Source organism: Oryzias latipes, chromosome 19 (genome assembly GCF_002234675.1).
Source record: "Oryzias latipes chromosome 19, ASM223467v1".
In the NCBI taxonomy this organism is placed as follows: Eukaryota; Metazoa; Chordata; class Actinopteri; order Beloniformes; family Adrianichthyidae; genus Oryzias; species Oryzias latipes.
Genome location: NC_019877.2, coordinates 2,331,858 through 2,343,082, shown reverse-complemented (window position 1 = coordinate 2,343,082; position 11,225 = coordinate 2,331,858). Strand labels below are relative to the sequence as shown.

Sequence of the window (11,225 nt, the reverse complement as noted above, 5' to 3'; positions counted from 1 at the left end):
CATTTTGGACATATTAAAACATTTATTACTTTGTAAAACCACAAGCTGTCTGGTAAAGATTAAGCAAGAACATAAAAACGTTAGAGGATTTGGCAAACAGCTAAACCACCAGATGTAGCCGCTTTCCTTATTTTCCAGCTACTAGCCATGCTAATTTTATAGCACAACTTAGCATGAAATAACACAAGAGTATGTATTCATAATCAAAAGGTTTTTTTTAAGTTTATGTAATTATTAATACATTTATTTTACCTATTTAAATGGGAGGATTCATATTTTAAAAAAAGCGTTGAAGTTAGCTTAAATTAGCATAAACCTCATTAGCATAAATAAAGCGCCAAGTCAGTCACTTTGACGCAATTTAGCCATTTTTTTATGTTTCCTAAACGTCGAGTTAGCAATATTTTGACAATTTTAAGTCGCTTTTTGTTAATATTTTTAATTTTGAAGAATACAAATGGTTTAACTGTCAGGCTGTGTTGCTCCCCCCTCCCCCCCGGGGGCAGACAGATCCGTTACCGTGCGACAGCCTTCAGGACCGCTGTGGGCGCAGCTCCTCCGCGGAGGTTTGGCTGGGGTTTGAACCTCCGCCCGCCCCTTTCCTCCGGCGCGCCGCTCCCCCGCAGCAGCAGCGGGACAGTCGGACTCCTCCAGCCGCCCGTCGGACCCCTCAAGCAGACGCTGGAGTCATAATTAAGGCGGATTCCGTCGTTTTTGTGTGTTTATGGTCCCCGAGGTGAGTTTAAGAACATTTTTCACGCTCGGTAAATCTCCGTTTTGTCTGCAAATCTCAGGAACAATAAAGTTATCTTTATTTAATTTCAGTGAATGCAATAACTCTTTAAAGCTGCGTTTTAAATCCTATATTTGCGCTATTTTAACTCTTTCCAAAAACATTAACATTAAACAGAGTTTCCTAAAATAACTTTATTAACATCTTAAAGCAGGAAAAGCCTGGGAATCAGACAAAAACACAGATTCTATTTAGTTTTACCTGTAAAACTTCCAGGTTGAAGCTCAAATATGGTCAAAAATGTTGTTAATGGTCAGACTGGACACAAAATGAGTTTTTAATCACATGTTTCTGTGCGACAGAAGGGGCAGTTGTATATCATTACTGTTCCCACAGTGCCAGTCTGGTCAAGATAAATCTGGCAGCGCTTTGATTTCTATCACTCTGCCTTACAATTACAGAAGTTACATAACTTGGACTATCAATTTCCCCCCCTGCACATGTCAATGACATTACCAAGATGCTGTCTGATTCGGTGGAACGCGACACGACGTGAGTTTGGCAGGACTCGAGTGTTTTAATTACGGGGACAAACAACTCAGACAGCGTTGGACACCGTTACAAGTTAGGGGGCAGCGGCCCTCTGACCTCTGACCCCGCCAGTGAGTGAAGACAGGGGGTCACTTTGTGAGACAAAATGGGGATTAAAGAGCGTATTGGAGCCCTCAGTGGAGATCAATCCAAAGTGAGCCAGTGACGACACTGAAAAAAATCTATAGAGAACACGCAGGACTGGACCTCGTGTTCAACTTGCTCTGTAATTCCCTCAGCAAATCCCCCCCCCCCCCCCGGGTAGACGCCTGGTGCATCCACTTGGGTCTCCTGCTCTGGCAGATGGTCAACACATGTTCCTGTGTTTCTCATTTGCGCTAATGATGTCAAAATTTGCGATAAAGACAACAAATCATCTGTGCGGCATTTCCTCTTCACTTGATTTCACCTGAGTTGTAACATTCCTTCGTGGCGACCTTCGGTGACCTTTAGGTGCCACTGACGCAGCCCGTGTGGAAATGGTCAAATGCAGAGGTGTGAACTTTCAAACTGTTTGTTTTCTCACTTAAAGGGGGGCTCCCTCCCCAAATGGTCATGATTCACTGCTACCTCACTTTTCTTCAAAACTGCCTTAACTTTTTTATGAGTTTGACTGAAATCCAGTTATATTTTTTTAAATCTCCATTGAGTGTTTATTTACTGGTGAAATCTAAAATATTATTAAAAAAAGACCTTTTCAGAAAACAAAAAGAAAAGAAAAAAAAGTCCAGGAAACGAGAGCGCATTCTTGTTTCCTTTGAAGGCATTTTCATTCCTCTTGTAATTTTTTCTCCTTTGTTTATGGTTTCCATTAGCAACTACACAATAATAGAGATTATTCATAAATCTATCACATTCTGAGTTTAACAAGTAAAATCAGATAAAACATGATTTTTAAACACAGACTACAAATGTAATGCATAACATGATCCGATAATGTTTTTAAGTCAGGTATAACTTCAGAAGTTTTCTTTTTTAAAACACACTATCGGGAGGAAATGTGCAGATTATTGACTCATATTTAGATCATTATTGCATTATTGTTGCATGGAATACCAGTAGAACTTCTTAAAAATCTGCCCAGGGTTCATATACATTCTACGCAGGACTAGTACAAATGTAAACAGAGTTTGTAGCTTCCCTAAACTGTAATAATCCAGTTTTTGTCTGGAACTGGTCCCAATTTTGTTTCAAAGGTTGCTAACTTGGGCACAAAGTTGTGTCTCATATTTTCTCCCACATTCTCTGACTCATCAAAGCAAAACATCTGAAGACACTTTTGAGACGTCATCCATGATTATGTGGAAAAGATTCTCTAAAGCTTTTGAACGTTAATGACTGTTAAGGAAATTGGGAACCACCTCAGATGTCATTCACGCTTTGCAGTGAGGTGTTGCTCCTCAGTGAGGAGCTGGTCCCACCTGGCGGTGACGCTTCCTGACTAAGATCCGGGAATCAGCGACAGTTTTCACTGGGAATCACACTAAAACGATGTCACACCGATTTTATAGACGTAGCTTTGAGTCGTCTGGAACCAAATCACTTGGTAGAGTTTTCACACCCCAATCATTTTAGGTGACAATCCGTCCAGTTCTCATGGACGGAGTGAGTGAGTGTGACGTCACCAATAGAAAATGGCTTGATTCCAATTCCAACCAAATGAAGTCAATTCAGTCCCCATTCTTTTGCAATATGGACACCGCCATTTTGGAGCCAGATGTGGTCAGTACGAGGGTGATTGGTCTAAATCAACGTTTCTATGGCAACCACTCACACCAATCAGGAGTGAGCTTGTCAGAAGACCACACCCCTACCACTTGAAAGGGGGGTACACAAAATCTGTCAGTCAATCATTCTGAACGTTGGACGTGGGGGCCCGCAGGCTCCACCTACATTGACTGATTGGTCAGTTTATAACTTAAATAGCTACAGAAAAAATATAAAAAAAAGAGGATTACCAGGACTATATATATTTTCAAAAAGCTTTCAGAGCAGGAATGGTTCTTCTGACCAATAGAATGAGGAACAGCTGTTTATTTCTTAATAGAAGTCAATGGGATTTCGGATTCTTTGAGCCACTTCCTGTTTGGAACAGCAGAGGGGCGGAGTCACTCAGTCCAGTTCTCATGTACAATCAATGATCATAACAGAAGATTTACTAGGTCAAAAAATTATTCTGGTACAGGTTTTTATAAAAACTATGTTTAGATGGGAGAAGCCGAAAGTGGAAGAAGAATGTTTACCTCCTAATTTTAAAATAAGTTATTTAAGACAGATTAATTAAAGTCAGATTTTGGAACAAGTTCAAACAGAAAGTTTTGGGGTTTTATCCGGGGTTTAAAACCCAACATCCGACCAATTCTGACCTAAAAGTTAACCTCAGCAGTCCTTGAAAACCTGAGTGCTGCCCTTATGGATAAAAACATGTGAAACTATTTTTTTTATCACAGAAACAACAACAAAGTAAGGAGATGGAGGAGAAGATGGAAGAACGTTGGAAGAATCTGAGGGTGTTAAAGCATGAATCTGTATGAACGCAGGAACCATACTTAGCCTGAGAGGGAAAAACAGGAGCCTTATTAAAGGCCAAAGGGTAACCAGGGCCAACGTGGTCTTATCCTATTTGTTTGTTCACCTGGTTAGCTGGGTTAGTGATCACAGGACACAGAAGAAGGGAGAACTTTGGACAAACCCAAAGTCCAACATGGATTTTAAGATAAGTTCTGACTGAATTATCCTCATCAAAAGTGCTACCAGGAACAAGAACAACCGCAAATCAGGTCCACATGCGCAGAAAACACACAAAAGAAATCAGAAAAAATGTGAAGGAAAAGTGATGGAAGGCCAAATAGCTGAAAAGAAATATTAGAAAACAAGTAGAGTAATGAAACACGAGAAAGAAGAAGTGAGCGGAGAGACGCTCCGAGCCAAAGGTGGTTTCAATCAGAGCAGAGAGGCTGAGGAGAAGGATGGTTGATGACCAACTGATGCTTTCCTCAGGAATGCCTTCCAACAGGCTGAACGCTGCACACACGGCTCCCATTAGACTGTGGTTGCTCTGGTTAACATCCAGCAAAGGCCACCTCAAGGAAAGACTGCACCGAGGACCGGCAGTCTGTGAGGTACATGGAGAAGAATCCAGGAGAAGTTCTTCATCAGGACTGTTTAGCCTCTAATAAACATCCCAAAACCTCTGATTAGACGGGAACCGCTCTGCTTATAGAATCGAACGAATTTGATTTTGCAATTCAAATGTTTGTTTGTACACTGGAGAGCTAAATAAAAACAGAAGCAAAGGCTCCAATGAGGACTTCTGAAGATGCTCCAGAACAGAAAAGAGACGTTGGATTTAGTGGAAAATCACACTCTTCAGCTGCTACCCCCCCCCCCCCCTCCATCTGGACAAGCTTTCTCTTCCACATGACTTTATTGTCAACAGAAGTTGTTTGTACATCTTGGCGGCGTTTTGATTTGTGGATTTCGTCGGACTTTTCCGTCCGTTCGGTGTTTATTTACGAAACCTGTTCTCGTGAAAGCACCAGAAGATGACTCTTCAGCTGAAAACGTGCCGAACCGCTGTTGTCATGTTTCCCTCTTTACGGCGTGGTTTTGTTGCAGGTGACAGCTTCCTCATTTGCCCCACCTTCCCCACAATGCGTCCTCCTCATCCTCACATTCTCAACCCTGCGTTTGCGGCTCTCTCCTTCACAGTTTCTCTGTCTTCTTCCTAAAATCCGTTCGGTTCTCTATTCCTCAAACCGGCCGATTCACCGCCGTACTTCTTATTTGACAGAAATCTGGGCGGACCAGGGGGGCCTCGCAGGCAGGATCGGCCCAGAGACCGGCACCCCACCGAGGACGATGGGGGAGACGAAGGATTAGGGGATAATCCGGGGGTAAATCCACTTCCTGCTTTTGATCTTCAAGCCAGGTCAGGGATTACAGCTTTAAATGTCTAACCTGAAATGATTTAGCATATTTTACATCCTCGTTGGCGTTTGTCTGACTGTGGAAGTCAGAAAAGAGCAGACAGTGGATTGGACGAAATGGCAGGAAGACAAAGAAGGGAATCGAACCCTCGCTGTGTGGTCAAAAGTCTTTTAGCCTTTTAGGCTCCGTTTTGTAGCTGGTAATTCCACAGTTTAACCTTAAAGAGCTGGATTTTTTCTCACATAGTCTGAATGCCATTGTGTCTGTGTCGCTGCTCAGTTACTGTTTAATCAGGGAAGTTGGCCGTTGGTTTTTGACCACAGCTCATGGGAACTGGCCGACTGCTCCCGTGAGGACTAACGCAGTCTCAAGTTCACGCCTCGGCACACTGGTCCCCAGTGTTCCCTTCCTCCGTGCCGCCCCGCCTTTCAAAAGAAAAACGGCAGCCGGGGGAAGTGGAGCGCAGGGCCGCGGTCGACGGCAAATTAGAGAGGCTGCCTGTGGCCTGACGCAATCGCCATCCCATGAACCGTAGCAGGTCATTAATGAAGCCAGACAAGGCCGCGTATGTGCAGGAGGCCCCGCAGACGCTGGGCTGCTGCCGTGAAGAGCTTTTAAAGAGAAGCAGGGGTCCGTTTAAGAGCTCCCTTATGCTATCAAAATATTTTAGGAGTGGATATCAATTACTCTGCTGGCAAAGGGGAGCTCATGACCGAAAGCCAATTTGTGACAGACTTATGGAAAGGTATGGAAATATGAACGACTGCAATTATTCAAATGGGGCAGAAAACTGGGTTGTTTAGCCGCATGAAAACGTAGTTGGAGCGCCTTCATTCTACGGTGTGAAGTTTGTTTAAGCTCCATAAATGTCCAATTATCACCAAATCTACAAATCCTTGAGTTTCTTTGATGTGTTTTTGGTTGATTTAGAAGAACCCGATAAATGGTTTGTGCCGCTCATAAGTGCAAGATTCGAGTTTTTCTGATCTCATTCTGTGCAGAACTGTCTGTCTTCGGACACATTCTAGGGTTTTAGCAAGCAGGAAGGACTGTTTACAATCAGGAAAAATCTGATTTGAATCCAGATTTCGTCTAGAACACCCTAAAGTTTTCAAATGTATATTTTATCCAGTTCGCTCATTTTGAGCTTTTCGTTCCTTCAGGGTTTTCTGGGAAAAAGCAGAATTTGTGGTTCCATCCATCAGGTCTTGGCGCTCTAAAGCAGCCACATATCATTACACTACCACCACCATGTCTACTGCTTTAAATCCCTCCCTGAATATCACAGTTACTCTTTTTGATCTCTTAGTTCCTTTTTGATTTTTTTGGGAAAAAGCAGAATTTGTGGTTCCATCCATCAGGTCTTGGCGCTCTAAAGCAGCCACATATCATTACACTACCACCACCATGCCTACTGCTTTACGGCTTTTCCTGAAATGCAGTTAGCTTGAGTTCAGATTAAGTCTGCCTCCTTTTGAGCTTTTTGTTTCTTCTGGATTCTCTTGATAAAAGCAGAATTTGTGGTTCCGTCCATCAGGTTTTGGGGCTCTAAAACTGCCACAAATCATTACACTACCACCACCATGCTTACTGCTTTAATACCCTTCCTGAAATGCAGTTATTTTGAGTCCAGATGTTTGGATACTCGCTCCTTCCAGAAGGTTTCCTCTTCTGTCTCACCAGAATCTTTACCCAAAGCTTTTTGGGATAATCCCACACATTTCATGGTAACACATCTTTTTTTAAATCCTGTTGGATGAAGCACGCCGCAGCTTTCTGGGAGTACAACCCAGGACAAAAGCAGGAATTCCCTGAAGCGTTTGCTTTGTTGTGTTGCCGGTCTAAATTTAGCCTTTTTCCAGACCAGCGGTCACTCTTCATCCAGAATCCTAAAAGCTTTCGCCCCATCATAAAAACTCGGAGACTCTAAAACCCTAAAGATTCAGTGGGTTTCAGTTTCCCGTGTCCTTCCATCACATTTGGCCTTTTCTGCATTTTAAAGATATCTTTTTTCTCCTCCTTCTGCCCTCAGTGGATAGCTCCATGGTGGGACCACAGAACCATCTGCAGCTGGACCTATTTCTGATCTGATGTTGACAAACCCTGGAGCGAGCCAGGCGGCGTGACCGCACTCCATCAGGACCGACTGCATCCTGGATCGCATCGGCACAGAGTTCTCCTCCATTTGTGTCTGTTTCCTTTGGCAGGACATGCACATGGCGCAGCTACAGCGAGCGGGTCGGAGTTTGGCCCGTCCCACACAAAAGGAGGATTTCTGAGGGAACTGTTTGGCCCCGGAGTTACACTCTTCCTCACGTTGTTGCTACCTTGGAAAGACATTTGGAAGCTGTTCTCTGCGCTGGGATTGCTGCCGTGCTGCAGCTTGTAGTTTGTTTTTGTGGAATTAAAGGCGTTTCTGGGCAGCGGTTCCGGCTCCCGGGGTCATGAATCTTCAGGAAAAGCTGTCCGGCCTCCGAGGCCTGGTCTCCCACAGCCGGCGCCGTGTCAAAGGCGACCTCACGGTGGACATGATCAGCCCTCCTCTGGGCGACTTCCGCCACACCATGCACGTGGGCCGCGGCGGCGACGTGTTCGGCGACACATCCTTCTTGAGCAACCACGGAGGGACGGCCAACGGGAACGGCGGCGACACCGACTCGGTTTCTTCCCCCGACAGCAAGATCGGAGCGTTCTTCTCCAGGACGCTCCGGCAAATCCGGAGGGGATCCGACAATCGACCCCGAGATGCATCCAGTGACTTCTCCCCTCCGCCCCCCGCCGTTTCCCCCATCATCAAGAACGCCATCTCTCTGCCCCGGCTGGATGTGGACATGCCCAATGGGAGTCCCATCACCAAAGTGCTCTTCCCCAGTTGTCAAAGCACGCCGGACGAGAAGAAAAGCTCCTACGGTGACTACGGTGAGGAACCGAAAACGCATTTGGTCAATAATGGTCAATGATGAAATGGTTGCAGATCAGATGAAGCATCTTCCTTAATGCTGCAGCTTTTCCACAATCCTGTATTTTGAAAGAAGTTTCACAAGAAACTGTTTCTGGTGATGCAACCTCCTTCCCAGCTATTACAGGATTTGCTGATAAACCGCCTGAAGACTGCACCTCTATTTGGCCTTCAGCATCAACTAAACTAGCTCATCAGTTTAGCTCCAATCTGCTGCACAATCACAGATCAGGAGCCAGATTCACCTCAGAGGTGCTCACCAATCACCATGACTCACGTTGGCACTGAGAACGCACAGAGCTTCTGCCAAAACGGCTGTGGGGGGCTGTTTCTGCGACCCGACTGCACGCCACCCACAGAAAAAAAACCCGGAGATTTGGTCAAAAGCTGGAACTTGTCTCATTTGAGTGCGTTTTTCCTGAAGGCGTCGGCTTCCTAGTGTTTCTGCTCAGCTAAGCAAGTAGCACAAATACTTTGGCTCCCAACATGGATGGAATCCAGAAGCAGCAAACCGTTTGGACCCATGTTATGAATCCCTCCTGCCCCGGTCTGAGGTGCTAAAACCCAGCCCGGTGTTTTGCTTTTCTGTTTTGGTTCTGTTTGTATCCAAACTGTCTTCACTCACAGATGAACAATCCTAACTCTGCCAGGTCTGTAGTCTGACCGGTCCAAGTTACCCCGATTATTTAGGGTAAGGTGAAACCCTTCAAGTCCCACTCCGATCATCTTTTGATCTATATTCAAATCGTTCTTTTAATTATGATTATGACGCTTTTAGCCCCAAAAAAACAAAATCCGATGTCGTTTTTCTAGGATATAGTTTCTGCAGAGCAGCAGGAGTTTACTAGAAATACACCCCGCCTCCCTTTCCTGTCACCCATAAGTTACTGAGAGCTCTCTGTTTACATGCTCTCCCCTTAGCTTACAGCCTCTCACACACGCAAGCTAACATTAGCACTGCAACAAAAATGGCGAGTTATATTGGCGCTATCCAGCCGTCCAGTTCTGATCCAGATTCCAGCTCAGATGAGGAAAACAAAGACGATCATGGATCTGTTTGTCTGACAGCGGATGATCAGAATCCTTTTCAAACGGCGTTTTTTCATCTCCTGCTGCTGATTCACAACCATTTGAACTAAGAAATACTCAGAGTGGGCCTTAAATGTTTACTCATTTCTGTAGATTTAGTCCTGTAGTCTGGTTGAAAATGAAACTGCTGCATCTTTATTAGTACCGTTTAGTACCTTCTGACCTCAGAAATGTCCATTTAAAGTGAATTCATTTAACTCCACCTCTGCTTAAAACCTGAACTCTTGTTTCTTCCGGATGAACCAAAGACTCACCTGCTCCAGCAGAGCCCGGCCTTGTTGAACCAATAGATGATCCTCCTGCTCCTCCTGGAGGAGAAAAACTGCCTTCAAATAGCGCCACTCTGCCCCCTGCTGGGCGACTGACTAAACACGAAGAATTTAAACTAGAAAATTAACTATTTAATTCTAATTTAGCTGCATAAGAAAACAGGGTTTTTGCTTCTTGCAACTTTATTTATGAAAAAAAAGTGTGAAGTTTTTAAATGAAACCTTATTTTTAGAACACGATGTTCAGTTATGAACAGATATTTTTAACAACTGATGTTCTTACTAAGTCCGGTTTATTAAAAGTTGGGGTTTGGGGGGAAGTTTTTTCTGCATTTTCACGTCTCGACTCTCTCTTCAGGTCTGGAGTCCGGTTTTGTCACTTTGCCCCGCCTCTCCCGCTCTGAGCGCCAGCAGCCACCCGTCTCCGTTCCCTCCGCCTCTGATGTTCGGCGCAGCTCGCTGAGCGACCAGACGGATGCCGTGGCATCCTGTGGCTCCGCCTCCACGGTGGCCTGCGAAGCCACGCGCTCCACCGCCTTCTCCGAATCTCTGACCTCGCTCACCTCGCTGGACGCCTTCACCTTTGACCTCGGGCCCTCTCTCATGAGCGAGGTGTTCAGCCTGATCGACGGCCGTCAGGAGGAGGGCGGCCGCATGTGGGACGGGGAGGAGGCGGGTTCGACCTTCAGGCTGGCTGGCGAAGGGTCAGAGGGCGGTTCTGCTACCATCTCGTATGTGGATTCGCTGCTGCGGGAGGACTGTGGAACCAGGAAAAGTCCAGGTTTGGTTGAGGAGGAGGAGGAGGAGGAAGAGGAGCGCGGCAGAGTTGGGCTTTCGGGTAAAGTTCCAGACGTTCTCATGGGATCTCCTGACCGAGTCGGGATCAGGATGGGGAGCGAGCGGTTCCAGAGCGCCACAGATGTTCTGGCTCGCCACTATGGAGTCAGACTGGGCCAGGATGGAGTCCCACAGAACCGGGCCAAGAACAAAACCTTCTACAGTTTCATGGACGATGAAGAGGAAATAAAAGTCTGAGAAAACCCAAAATACTGAACGTAAACTTTCCATGTTAGTCCAATCGTAAATATTCAGCTTTTAATCCATGAAAACACCGACATGAATCCAGTTTGCTTTCATGCTGGGCTCTTCTTTTCAACCTCCAAGGATGTACAGTCTGGAATACTAACCTGCTGCTAAACCAGGACTTTGAACTTCAACCAGAACCGATCCGGTTGGAGACGGAGGGATGTGCCAAAGAGAAAAGTCCGGTCATTTGAGATTTGTGCACACTTCCTCTCACAAACGCTCTGCAGCGGCAACACGGAGCAGAAGTGGGACTGTTGTCGGTTTCGCTCAGGAATTTACCACCAGGGGGCAAAAAGGGAAGTGAGCTGCAGGAGGAGACACAGGAGGGGGTTGGACTGTTTGTTCTGAAGCTGCAGATCTCCTATAAGCGCACCTTTTTTATGATAAACTCCTGTATTTTAGAGGAAGCGTTAACCTCATATACAGTCCATGAAGATCTTTACCGACGTTCTGTAAACATGTAGCAGCAGCACGATCCTCATCCAGGCGCTGCCGTCGCTGATCTGAAACAATAAACTGACAATAAAGACGCTTTTATTCGGGTTTCTATTCATTCACTTTGCTGTTT

General features: G+C 45.4%; 1 protein-coding gene across 3 annotated transcripts; it reads left to right on the top strand.

Annotated features, from left to right (window-relative positions):
• The first annotated feature begins 502 nt into the window (after positions 1-502).
• LOC101163362 (cdc42 effector protein 1-like) lies at positions 503-11,210 on the top strand. Of its 3 annotated transcripts, none has more exons than XM_011487849.3 (4): positions 503-736; positions 5,118-5,220; positions 7,287-8,173; positions 9,930-11,210. In XM_011487849.3, exons 3-4 carry the CDS (start codon positions 7,699-7,701, stop codon positions 10,604-10,606), a joined length of 1,152 nt encoding a protein of 383 aa, XP_011486151.1. In that variant the 5' UTR covers positions 503-736; positions 5,118-5,220; positions 7,287-7,698; the 3' UTR covers positions 10,607-11,210. The 3 variants fall into 3 exon arrangements, with proteins under 3 accessions (XP_011486151.1, XP_011486152.1, XP_004080241.1); XM_011487850.3 differs by having other exon boundaries at positions 5,118-5,255; XM_004080193.4 differs by lacking the exon at positions 5,118-5,220.
• Positions 11,211-11,225: the final 15 nt, after the last annotated feature.